This window comes from Manacus vitellinus, unplaced genomic scaffold (genome assembly GCF_001715985.3).
Source record: "Manacus vitellinus isolate BGI_N305 unplaced genomic scaffold, ASM171598v3 scaffold_3_pilon, whole genome shotgun sequence".
NCBI classification, from domain to species: Eukaryota; Metazoa; Chordata; class Aves; order Passeriformes; family Pipridae; genus Manacus; species Manacus vitellinus.
The window spans coordinates 31,623,439-31,637,400 of record NW_021940535.1 but is presented as its reverse complement, the minus strand read 5'-3'; the positions used below and the strand labels follow the sequence as shown (position 1 = coordinate 31,637,400).

Genomic DNA, 13,962 nt, shown 5'->3' with positions numbered 1-13,962 from the left:
AGGTAATTGGAGCAGGTGTAATTCTCAATTTAGAATAGTGTGGTATCGCTTTTGTGAAAGGAAAGATGGTAATTGTCAAATACTTAAAAATTAATAGTGAGATTGCAGTTGGCAAGTCCTTGCAGTAGCAATACTATTTTTTTTCTTGTTGCTTATGCCAGTCTAGAACATGAGAATCATAGATTTGTTTTTTCCTCAGAATATGGTGGCATGGGCTTGGACTTCTCCTATAATATTGCAGTGGCAGAAGAGCTGGGAAATATCCGCTGTGGAGGTATTCCTATGGCTATTGGAGTGCAAGCTGGCATGGCTACTCCTGCTCTTACAAGGTAATTTTCAGAAAATTTAGTTTAGCCTAAAAACCAAATTGTTTTAGGTTTAGGCCTTAAACCCAGTCTGTATAAGAGTAGGAAAAAACAATACTGTGCAGTCGCTCTTCAGTAATGCTTGAGGAAGGAACCCACTCTTTACTTCTCTCAGTTTGGTTTAGGGAAGAAAATTTTTTTAATGTTAGATTATTACATATTTAAACATAAGCCTTGTTTAGTAGTAGATGATATGTTTACAAACACAAAACCTTGGTGTCACAGCCAATAGAAAATTTTTAGTTCCAGAATCCCTCTGTTCATATTTGTCTTTTTTCTTAGGCAGATATTCCCAGTGCAGTCATACTAAGGATGCATTTAGTTGTAATGATTAGGATCAGTCTAATTCTAGTTTATAGTTTACTTCCTCTTTTTCAGCTTTGCAAGGAGTCATTATATGTCCTAAAGTTGTAGCAGATGTATCATGCTTCCTAAATATGCCCATTCCATGCAATTAATCATTTTACTTTTTCTTAACTGCTATGTCAGCGTTCCTTTTTTTTAGCACTTGCTGTCATTCAGGCTCCTGTACTTTCTGAACCTCTTTTGTTGTTCTTTTTTTCCTCCCTCAATAGAAGTGACAATTACCAAATTCTTCATGTAATAGTTTCACAATCATTCTACATCATAACATCAGTTTGCAAAACTGGAGGGAGGCAACAGGGTGGTCCAGCCGTTTGACCCTGGAATATGGATATGCCTAAAATTTTGGAAGATGGGGGTAGGAATGAAATTCAAATGATTATCATGAAATTGGGAATTTCTCTGCACAAAACAGATATACAAGAGGGGAAATTTTGCTCTGAAGAGCATTTTAGGGTTGGGTTATTTGTTGGTGGTTTTTTCAGCTTTATTCCCTCCCCCCCGAATGAAAACGCCTCTGCATCTACTGTAGTCTGGAATGTAAGCTCTATTCCCTTGACATCCACTTATCCTTCTGCTCAGTATGTGTGACTTTGGAGGTCTCATCTATGGCAAATTTTTCCTAAAGTTTTCTTCTCCTTTGTGTAATACACCAAAAGCTTGCTGCAAGCATGGAGTTCACTATGTCTGTTGAAAAAACAACTTAATTATAATCCAACCGATAATAAAAATTGTATTTTAAAAGACTTCAGAGAATAGTACCTTGCCCTCATGGCAGCTTTTTATTTCCAGGGGTTTAAAGAAAATCTGTAGGTAAAAGTAGACGTGATTTTGTTTCACTGCAGTTTTTTTGGTCTTCTGTAGTAAAGCAGGGAAGCTATGCACATTTGTGCTAGTGAAATCCTAGAGGGGATGTTCTTGGAAAATAAGTGTGAAAATATTGTTAAGTTGATGAAATCTGTTAACTGAATTTGTGTCTGTATTAGTGAATTTTCCACCCACTGTTAAGTCAATTCCACTGTCTATTTATACAGTAAAATGTCCCACTCTTCACATGTAAAAGTGAAACTTGGTAATGAAAAGAGAAAGCTGGTTGCTACAGAAAATTTTGCCTAGGGATGGTTTTTATAAAGATATCTGTGTACTGTGGCAATTCTAGACAAGCTCAAAGAGATAATTCACAAATGGACCTGGTTCAGAACATAACTTTCTGTCAGGTCTTCCAAATGCATTCAGATCTAATACTTCAGTTGCTTGCTTACAAGTAGAGTGAAGAAAGCAACTCTTAGCTGAGAAAGTGAAGGATACACATTTGTCAGACCTTATAAACAAACCCGTAGGGTGTCAAATCCAGAGTGATATCAGATCAATGTAGAGCTGCTTTATCTCAGCAGTAGGCAGTGAACTCTCCTTTTTTTTTTTTTTCCTATCATTTATGGGAAAACAGTAAGGATAATGATGACTATTTAGTGGGAAGAGAGTGCTTTTCTATTTCATCAGCTTACCTGTCACTGATTCTTTCTCCACCCTAGACAGCAGCATACCTGGGAATTAATATCCAAAAAGTTAGTTTTACTATCTGATTTCATGTCTGCTGTAAAGGAGAGAAGCAGCAGCTGACAATCCAAACATAGAAAGGTAACTGTGTGGATCATGGAAGTGTTCTTACCTCTGTATTTTGCCATGGTTTTATTTTCCTTTTACCCTCTGTTTACAAGATTGTATACCACTGGCATTTTTGTCTTTGTTTTCATGACATCACACCAATGTTACTTATAAAATGTGGAGCAAGAAAGGATGGATCACTTTTCTGCAATGCCCTGTGTCAGAATCTCACACTTGGGACTTCTGGGTTACTCAGCATCAGCAAGGTTTACTGACTGTACACTCGTGTGTGTATGCATACACACATGCAGAGAAATGTATTTTAGAGTGATGCTAAGTCTGCACAGTTAATCACATGGGAAACTGCTCAGGGATGTGGCCCCAGCCCAGAAAGCATGTCTGTGTTGAGCCAGAGCACGATCTCATTGCAAACAGTTTTCTAATTCTGGAGCTGTTAAACTAGGAAGAAGTGGGTATTACATTTGTGCAAAACTGAGATTTTTCTGGGATGCATATAAGATGGGTAGAATTTTACAGAAATTACATATTTCTAACACAATAGCTAGCTTCTTGCTGAGCTGCATTGCTTCCTGCAAGGCAAAGAGACCCATGATTGTATGAAAATAGTGTTGCCAGACTTCTTTAATTGCAAAATAGCTTCTTCTGTAACCTCATTTTTGGAAATAACTGAACCGTTTTCTGGAACTTAATACAAACAAAGATATCAAACCAAAAACATTATTCTGAGAAAAGTTCTTGCTGTGAAAATCCTCAGTTGAAATACTAAAGGCTGGCAAAGTTTCAAGCGTCAGAAAGCATTGCCAAAAATCCCCACTAGCTACTTTCATAATTTGATTTTCCATGTTGTTGGTTGGGATTTTTTTTTTTCCCTGTCTAATGAATGTTCAGCTGGCCATACTTGATCATGTCCCAAGGAAAATTAAAAAAAAAAAAAGGCACTACACTACATAACAGCCATGAGGACTTTGTTCAAGTATGCTGGAGACTTGCTTCTTGTATTTATTTGGGATTCCTGCAGTGATTATCAGCAGAGACAGAAATAGGAATTGAGCTCCCTCTGTGAACTAAGTGAAAGTGTCTGCCAGCTCCCAGACTGTTCCTTGGCTGTCCTATGTCCTTTGTGACAGGGTTGGACTGGAAGGGACAGCTTAGTCCTAGCTAGAATGGCATCACTTTTTTGAAGTACTGGGACAATATTTTAGAAGGAAAACCCAGGTAACTGCAGTTTTCTTAGGCAGCCAGTGAACCCAAGGAGATGAGTGGCAATGATGACCTGAGAAGCCTCATACCAAAGACGAGGCTGAGGAAGAACTTGACTTTTATGGATTTCTGCACACAGAAAACTCATTACATGACCTGAGGAATTTTTCAGTTGCACAAGAGAGGTTCGAGAACTAGACCACAAACTCACAATTCACACTGCAAGACAAAATCAGTGAATGTTAATTAGGACAGAATCAACCATGAAATATTTTGAATGGATGCAAGCAGCTAAATTTTGAATGGATGCAAGCAAGGGAAAATAGCATGTGTCCCTTAACGGGATTAAAACATGGTCAAGTGAATTTTTTGTGTTAAAATGCCATCAACACTTTGCTGTTTCCTTTTTTATTTTTGTGGGGCCTAGAAGGACAGCTGAGAAGAAGGACTAATGGATTTCACTGTGTGATTTAAATGCAGATGTGAAATACTAATAACTTAAATACTGATATTTGCAGAAGGTGTCCATCACACGTCATAACTTTTCAGTCACCATTAAATCCTGGCAAAGAGCTGGCGTGTGCAAAAGTCAAAAGATGTACAGAGAGCAGGTCCTCCATCCTGGCTGACTGTAGACTGGTGCAGGAGCATTGAGGGGAGACCCCAGGGGTTATGTTTATTTAGTTCTGGTAGCTTTCAAAACAACAGTCATAAAGATAGATTTTGGGCATCTAGACCACACATTTCTGTGGGAGTAAGATGCCTGAATACTCATTAAAACTTGTTTGAAATGATTGTGACTGCGTTTCTGGTGAAAACTCTGAATCATAGAGTCATAGAATCACCCTTTAGAGGGTATCAATTCTCTCTTTTAGCTCTGGGACAGCTTTTACCTAGTAATAGGAAAATTGATCATTGTATGGGTAGAGAAAAATTTGTAACTAACTTCTAAATAAAATTCACCTTCAAAAGCTTTTAAGATCCTATCTTTTTCATTATATTATTGCAGGTTTGGTTCTGATGAGTTGAAAAAACAGTTCCTTGCACCAACTATAGCTGGTGATTTTGTGGCTTGCTTGGGAATCAGTGAACCTGGAGCTGGATCTGATGTTGCAAGTAAGTTAACCTAGCAAACTGACAACTTTAGACAGCCTGTTATTTTAATAGAAAAAGTCGTGTTTACCTGATCCTTCTGTTTGCCACTATCATTTGTAAGAAACACAAAGGATAGAAAGTCTGGTGTGGTGAGGGCAAAAAGTAATATTCCAGGAGCGGTAACACATGCTTCTGATGCATCCAAAATCAATTAAATTTAATGTATTTGTCAGGTGAATCAATAGATATAACCTTGGCTAGGCTAAATGCAGCTGTTGTGCTGGCCCCAGTTTTCTCCTAGTGTTGTCCTGCTGCTGCCTCCCCTGGTCTGTCCGGGCTCACCCCTGGCCAGAGCGCTCCAGCACCGTGTTAGTTGCACAGCCACTGTCAGGTATGCAAATTTGCACTTGTACATGACAGGTAACATGAGCTGTTCAACTGTACTAAAACTTGCACTGCCTTAAAACAGACCTCTCCATTAAATGTGGGCAAACTGTGGAGCCACTCTGTTCTGAAAGTGATGGCATCACTTTCACAATGGGTTCCTCTCGCTCATCCTTAATTCACCACAGCCCCTTCTGTCATTCCTGAGAAACAAAAATATCTCTGAATTGGTGATTATTTTATTTAGAGCTAATGAAGAATTTGGCATGTCAGATCTATTAGCTTTGTGATTTAGTTACTTCGCATGCATCTTTTTTTCTTGTTTTAGTGCAAGAATATGTTTGAAAATATGGACAAATGAAACTTTAATTCTGAAGTGCCTGAGGCAGTAGAAAATTTGAAGAATTAAATTAAAACACGTTGTAGAAGACGTGAAAGACGTCTCTTCTGACAATGAATCATGGGCTTCAAGGAAAAGGGATTGATAAGAAACCACTTTTAGAGGCTTACTTATTGAACAGAGCATGGTTAATTTGAACATATTGTGCTCTTAAACATTCCTGAGACAATGTCTGCCTGTAGACAAACTTGCTGAGTTTGACAGAAGTTTCTTGATCAGAGGAGTCCTATGTCTATCTCCTTGACCCAACTCATGTCGTTGTCTCAAGACAAATAGATAATTTTCCAGTGCTTGAGCAGTGGTGCAGCAGGTAGATTTCAAGAGAGTTAATGGGGATAATGACATAATGGGACTAAATGATCATTGCTGTTTTCCTTTCTAGTTAATTGAATTTGTTCATAAGAAAAATTCCATAATTTTTATAGACTTGTTTTTCATTAAAACAATAAGAAATTTGAATTTTGCTAATGTAGGAAATACAACATAATTTATTTTAATGAATGCCTCTCTAGTTTAATTAGGTGATTATCAGAAATTTCTAACTATGAATATAATTTGTTTGATGCAGTGTTCCAGATAATAAGTAACATAAATATTCTTGTTGTTTATCATCCAGTTTAATTGGTATGATATACCTGAATTAATGCAATTACAAACAAATTTGGAATCAACTAGGATTATCTGATGAACCTATGCTGCAGCTTGAAGGCAGACTGCAGGGTGAAATGGCAATGCTTTCTAACCTGTCATGGAAGATCCGATTGCTGGTATAAATTCAGAAATAACTTACAGTGCTTCCAAAGAATAATTTAATGGACAACTTAGTAATGAGCAGCACTAGCTTGTGTTCTGAGTAGCACTGTTTTGCACAAGGTAGAGAATATACCATCTTCAGGTGGTCCAGCTCTAAAGCAGACTGAGCTGTGTGAAGCAGCTCGTGGTACTTGCTTTGGTTCCTTATGCTCTTAGGATGTTTGTCTCCCTCAGATAAGTGGAGGGACATAGTGAGTGGGGGACCTGCTTCTGCTCTGTGAGCTGGTATATTTTATACTTAATAATGACACAGAGGAAGGTATCTCTAGCATTTTCTGCTGCCAGTGATATGAACACGGAAGAAAAAGGAAGTGTTTATCTACATGAGAACTGAAATGTGCCTTAAACTAATTTATCCAAAATTCATCAGAACAAAAAATACTGTGACCATTAGTCTAATACAAAATTCATGTCAATTTGAAGAAACACCTGTCTGCTTTCAAATTTAGTTGCTGTATATTGTACATAATACAATATACACAGTACAATGACTATGTGCAACAAATCTGGTACAGATTTGGCTTGAGAAGAAGAACGGTACAGTACAGTTGGTATGGAATATGTCTTTAATTTCAGGATTCTTGGTACCACATATTATACACATTTGTGTTAGTTTTAATGATTTTGTCTCATTCTATCTCACTACTATTCCACAATTTATAGAATGTTTTGTGGATTATCTGTGGGGGATATGTAAGAACACAGCATGGAAGACACTTCCTCTTTCTTCAAGTTCTGTCTTCCAGGCAACTGTACCTAATAAGGCTGTTCATATCTACCTCTTTAACATAGATATCTTGCCCCATTTTGTCTCAGTGGAATCCAGTCCTTCTGTTTTTCTGGGTCAAGGTACTTGTACTTACCATGTTGAATTTGAAAAAAGATCTTTCCTTTCTTGCTAGGCAATATCTCAGTTGTCTGTGTTGATAATGTTTCCCAGGTCTGTGTCACCTGCAAATTTCTTTAGTGTATTCCTATCCTTTTAAAGATCATTAATGGAAATATTCAATAAGTTTTGTCCAAAGGCTCATATTCAATGAGGACCTCAAACAGTGCCCTCCCTGCACATCAGCACTTCCTCTTTTAATGTAATCTGATGCACTTTCCTCTTTTGACTAGGTCCTTACACACATTTCCACTTTTTTCCTAATTCTTTTCAAATTTTAATTCATAGTTACCTAGAAGTGTCAATTTTAGCTTAAGTGGTCTAACAGGATTTTTCATGTTCTGCTCTTCTGTAGAAAATCCCTTTTCATAATAAATCAGGTGAGTTTAAGCAAGATATCACAGAAGAATTGAATTATCTTTTCTTTACAAATGTATTCTGAGGCTGCACAGATTGCCAAAACCAACAACCTCTCTTTACACTAATTTCAATTTCTGTACAGTCCTTCCTGTAGCTGTTTTAGTTTGTCATCTATATTGTGAATCTCTCTGTAATTTCCTGTGGAATATTTACTTTTTGAGGTGTCTTCTATATGCCTCATTTTTTTCCCATTCACTTTTTATTTCTGTGGCTAAAAGAGTTTTGTTTGCCACCTCAATCTTCTTTGATTTTGTTAGTTCTCATCTAAAAGATTTAACTTTGTTTGACTTGTCACGGTTCTTATTTCTGACCTCCAAACTGTAGCTTACTTTGATGATTAATTGTTCCTTTCCTGCAGGCATCTCATGTTTTTTTGAAGTGATTATTCATTCAGTTAGACTTGAAGGTATTTCTTTAAAGTTTGGATTTTTTTTCCTTTGCTAATGATGCAAATTCCAGATATGTGTCCTTCGTATTTTACTTTGAGAATATATGTTGCTTATCTTTGATAGTAACATTAACCTTAAAAGTTGGAGCCAACCTTGCCTGTAGTCAAATCTATTTAGAGCATGGCTGGACTCAAGAGAACAGTGGAAAAGAAAATTGAGGCTCGAGTATATGTGATTTGAGTAGTGAAGTGACCAGCCCTGATTGCTTATATGGCACTAACTGTATCATATGCCTTTCAGTAATGCCTTGTGCTCTTTCATAGAAGGGGTTCTTACAGCATGCTCTGTAAGTTGTTGAGTTAGAAAATCTAGAAAGTCAGTGGTGTGGGCTTGCAAAAATGAATTATTCACTGAAGTAGGTTTTTCCCAGAGCTATGCTCTATCAGGGAGAATAGTTAGTCAAACATTCCAAATTATCTTCATAACCATATCCCTGAGACTGAGTCCACTTGACTTTAGTAAGTTGTTAAGTAGGTTTTCAAAGCCTGCTGTATTTTAAACATAAAACATATTGACTTGATCATCTTTCCTCTAATTAAAAAGAATCAACTCTTCATATGTTCATTTTTAATAGTTGTTTCTCAAGTGTTTGAAGTAAAATGTCAACCATTGAATCTGAGAGTACTTGAACATTCTCATTAGTAAGGCATTTGTTCTTTAATCTGTATTTGGGTGACTAGCAGCCTGTGACGCCATGCTTGCAAGAACTATTTACATTTGTGGTAACATCACAGTGCTCATTATTCCTCTGCAGACCTTCCATGGAACCTCTATCTAATCTCTTCAGTAGCTGTTCCACAACAAAGACGTGTGTGATGCAAATTGCTGTGTATGCTGCCATCCCTGTAACACTATTTCAGTATAGTTGTATTTTTTTTTCCAGCTCTTTATGTCCTTCGCTTGTTATTTAGTCTCCATGTATATGATTGTCCAGTGTCTGTGTCCATGTATTATGAGCGTCAGTACTTTAGATTCCTTCACTTTCTTGGACTTCATTATTATACAGATTTCATATCAAGTCCCTTGGACAGATTTGGCATAGTCCTTTCACAGACTGAATAGCTCTATGGCTGCTGTTTTTATTCACATTAGTACTATCTCTTTGCTGTTCATCATTATCTGCTTGTACATTCCTTTAGCTGTAGCTATATCCCATACTCCTTTGTTTTATACCTTATACAATTTTTTCCCATCATTTTTCCCCTGTTCCTTCATTAACAAGACTATTTTTCAGCTATGCTTACCTCAGTCCTAGTTTGTCTTGTAAATGAAGATCGGATACTTGGTTTTGCTTTTGGTTTGTATTTAGAGCCTTTGGAAGAACATTCATGTGCAGATTGAGTGTGTATGAAAGTATAACCAGATGACTCAAATGCGCTTCCACTTTGCTCTCTGACTCCCACTCTCCAAATCTACAGTCCCCCTCAGTAGGTGGGCTCTTACAGACTTTATAGTCTCGTTAGATTTACAGATGCTATTAGGGGTATGGTGGGGTTCTCTTATACATCCCCAATTTATAGCTGGATATATTGGAGAGTCTTCCTCAGATGGGGTTCTAGTTGAAGAAGTTCAATTGCAGGGGAAAAAAGCCAGTTCTTTGGAAATTCTGCTGAAGTGTAAATAATAACTAATGATTCACTCTGGCTGTCTGTTGCAGCCAGGGCTGTGCAAACACACGGAAGAAAATAATTTTTTGCCAGTGGCTATAAATAATAGGTGTTTAGAACTCCATCGTGTACAGCCATTCATAGCATTTAGACTTAGCCTTTTGATAATTAACCAGCTTTGAACTTATTGCACCATTCTGACCAAGAACATGCAGGAAGTGCATGTAGATATATCTTTATTCATACACGGGTGTTGAGACATGTTTAAGTCAGGTCTCTGAAATTAAAGGCCTCCTCAGTGACTAATGTGCACAGAACCACTAATAGATCACCTCAGAGTGGAATGTTTCTGTCCCAAGTTTTTGACCACCACATTTACTTAGGGAGTTTTCTGCTTTCATCCACTGGGATGAAGACTCCACCTAAAGGAGGGTAAGAGTAGTGGTCCTGTTTCCCTGGATTGTCTTCTAAGAGTTGTCCATACTGGTTTACCTTGTGCCTGGAATGGTTAGAGGACTTGGGAGGTACGAGGGAGAACCAAATATTAGTTGTCTGTCAGAGCAAGAGAGTGACTCTGCCAGTTGTATAGGGACCAACTTATCTTCCCTTCACAGGAATAACCCTTCATTTCCTATGTTTTGAAATAGATATCAAGACAACAGCTGTGAGAAAAGGTGATGAATATGTCATAAATGGCGGTAAGATGTGGATTACGTCTGGGAGCCAAGCAGACTGGATGTGCCTGCTGGCAAACACCAGTGAAGGACCTCCCCATCGAAACAAATCTCTCATATGTCTGCCAATGAATCTACCTGGTAATAACACATCTAATTAGATTTTATTGGTGTTTTTTTATATGCCTAATACAAGAAGGAAAGGTGTTTGACAGGTGTTTGACTGCACCCATAAATGTTATTCTAAGTTAGGTGTCCTACAAATTTGATACTGAATTGCATTTGCGCACTTCTATGAAAAAATAGAAAGGGGAAGAAATTTAAATATTTTGCAGACTTCAGCTTGTGACTCCCAAATAATTTTACATGGAGAACCCTTTTCACCACCAATGAATTTATAGATGCTTTTAAGATATGTTTGCATGGGAATACTTAATAACCATATGAAAATAGAAGGATAAAGAATTTAAAGATTTCAAACTTGGGAAATACCTCTCAAAATAGTTCTAATCCCATACGCCATTACCTTCCTCCCAGGAACCCATTAGAAGATCTGATGCTGTTGGGGTGGGTTTACTGACCAGTTGGATTAAATGCTAGAAGGATGCAATGCTGTGCTATGTGGGTGGTCCTGATCTTCCTCCAATGACCATCCTCCACCACCCAGCCTGATGGGCTTGCTGAAAAGAAGTGCAGGCATACTGAGTGCTTCATGGCTGTGCTGTGCAAAGGGATCTTTTTGCCAGGGCACTATCAGTCTAAATTACAAAAACAGCCTGTGAGTTAAACGTGGGCTGGAGCAAAAGATTCAAATATCTTGGAAGTAGGGATTTGGTTTTGAAGAAGACTAATAATTTGGGTGAAGATGTGGAAGAAACACATCCTGATCCATGGGTACAAGTTTCAGTGGTACACTCCACAGTGTCTGTTCCTGAGTAGTCTGCAGACCTTGCAGACATAATATGCTGTATGCATGAAGGACATTATTCAGAGGATGCACTTAAGGTTGTAGTAGTGGGGATCTTTTGCAGTTTGACACCTGTTCAAAAGTTTTAAAATCTTTTTGGTAGTCATTCATTTTAATATTTAAAATATGCAATGTATTAATTTATGTAATATACAATATATTTAATACATAATTTAAAATTTAATGTTGTTTTAATATTGAATAATGTATATTATTTTACATAGAAAATATTTAAGCTTATGGCATTTTTGTTAATTCAGTTCAGAGTATTTTACATACAAAATATATGTCATTATTGGCATTACGGGTATTTCACATGTAGGAACACCACCACGGCAGTGATGTGAATGTGATATGTTCAGATTCGACTGAGAACAAAACCCAGGTCTCCAGTGTTGCAAAAGAGAATGATGAGAGCTTCCTAAGGGAATGTCTTTTAAGTGAATTTCAGTATGGAGTAAGTCGAGCAAGTGAGTTGCCCTGGGAATTAAGCAAGTTCTGAGTGGGTTGTGTTTCTACAACCTCTGCTCATTTGGGACAGGCTTTGAATGGGAGCTCACAGGAGACGGACCTGAACTGCTTCACTAGTTGTAGACTGTCCTTACCGATAAATGATCAGTGAACATATAACTCAGAGCCAGAATCTCCCTGAATTTCCAGGTAAATTCACTTATCAGATTTGGCTGCTGCTAAGTGAATGAAGTCCTTCTTGTGATTTTTCATGAAAGGGTCAGAATGCAGATGCAATACTACTACTCTCAGATCAGTCTCCCTAAAACAGCAAAGCAGCTGACCCACTGTCAGTGGCAAATCAAATATGCAGAAATTGATTTACAGGTTTTCAGCTACTTTACCTATTCCAAAAAGACACATGAATTGTTCTAACTTTAGGAAGGGGAAGTTTTTAGATCTCACAGCCACAAAGCAGACCTTCTTTACCTGCATTAAATAGATTTAGAGTAGAAAGATTGCCTGATTGAAGCTGATCTGCAGGAAGCGTAGAAATCTTCCTAGAAACAAAAATTGCACTCCTCAAAGTGTATATTTTAATTCTAATGTGTGATATAGACATTTTTCTACAAAAGGGTCACTCTACCAAGATTGGTGATCTTTTGAAATGAAGTATTGAGACAGCTGATTGTGCTCAGTGGTGAGTCGTATCAGTGAGGTTTTTCAGGAAGCTCCATCTGTTTTGATACATCCTAAGGATGTCTGTTGGCCAAAGATTGTACTCTGTGGAGGGCAGCAGACCAAGACTTACAGGAAGTGTCTGGAGGATATCACCGAATGATGCACTTTCAAACGTCTGTGGATGTATGTGTGTCAAAGCTCCAGAACAGCTGCAATGGAGGGCAAATGTCTGACTCACTGCTGCAGTCACCAGCCTATATGTCTGGGTAATGAATGATCCATCATTTTTCATGAAAATCTAAATAATTTCATACTTCTATGATGTGGTGGGGGAACAAAAGAGAAAAAAGTTTCAAGTCTGAAAGCAAATTATTAATTTCAGCAATTGATAGTTCATTGGAGATATGAAGTAGGGTTTGCTTTGTCTAATTTTAGATGTATACACTGTCTATTCTGAGGTGAAGCAAATCATGGTCTAGTTTGACAGAGACTGCTGAATGCATTTCTCATAAAGGGAATTTCAGTAGCAGCAGTGTGGATGCCCAGTAGATATCCAAATTAGGTGAATAGTCCTCATACTTACAGTTTCTTTAAAAAAAAAAGCTGAATTTTTCATAGGAGGAAAAATAATCTAACAAGTTGTAAAATGTCTGTGTGTAAGGTATATAGACAAATGGCTTGTAGCTCTAATCTGGTAAGTATTTGTCCTCTGAGCCCTCAGATAGCACTAGAGTAGGTTGCAAGGAGGAGTTAATAAAGAGAAAAGCATCCAGGAGAAGGAAAAGAGCACGTTTCTCAGGTTGCAATTTCAGACATGTCTGTTTCCATTTGTAATGGCACTAAATGGTGTTAGGAGAGAGCAACTGCCTTTCTCGTGAGATAGAATATAGGAAATAAAAGAGATTGTCAGGTGGCTTGAGGAGTGGGAGAAAATGAAAAATCAAAGATGTCTGGGAAGAACTTCCCAGGAAGAAATAGAGCAATCCATCTCAGTGATACTGGTGCAAGAAACATAAATAGCTCTGTTAGAATGCTTTTAGTAAGTCGAGCACTTGGCCTTAATAAATAAAGATTTTTTTGTTATTGTATGTGATTTATTTAATACAGACAAATTCCAGGAGTTATCTGGGCATGTACTGCTGCTGGTAATTTTTCATTTATAGTACCCCTTATGAAGAGAAGGAAGATAATTAAATGAAGTAAAGGAAGATTTTTATGTCCATATGTTGGCCAAAGAGATAATTATGTATCACTGTCTTCCAAAATGTAAAGCCTGTGCTAGCAACAGAAGGAGTATTATAGGAGGCTGATGCAGTTTGGCCTCCTTCTGTGAGAGAAACATGAATTAATCTAAGAGCAAGTGAAACTGGTGGGGTATGACAAAGGAAGATACTGCTGGATTCATGAAACTTGAACACACAACCCAATCTGGAAGAATTACAAATAGAAATTATTAGCACATTTAGCTAGTTCAACCAAACCTGTTAGAGCTCTCCTCAACAGTTGTTGTTGTATGTGGATCTGGGAAGAAAACAACAGGATTGATTTAGTAATATAAGAACTGGCAGCAGTTGTGCTTTTT

At 37.6% G+C, this 13,962-nt stretch overlaps 1 protein-coding gene across 2 annotated transcripts in view; it reads left to right on the top strand.

The window, feature by feature from the left end:
* The window catches only part of LOC103755275 (probable acyl-CoA dehydrogenase 6), a 76,224-nt gene that overhangs the window by 46,675 nt on the left and 15,587 nt on the right, over window positions 1-13,962 (top strand). For both annotated transcript variants that reach the window (XM_018075709.2, XM_029961818.1), the window contains exons 3-5: window positions 200-329; window positions 4,564-4,670; window positions 10,256-10,423. In XM_018075709.2, coding sequence (XP_017931198.2) covers window positions 211-329; window positions 4,564-4,670; window positions 10,256-10,423 — 394 coding nt within the window. In that variant the 5' untranslated portion in view covers window positions 200-210. The remainder of the gene's footprint in view (window positions 1-199; window positions 330-4,563; window positions 4,671-10,255; window positions 10,424-13,962) is intronic.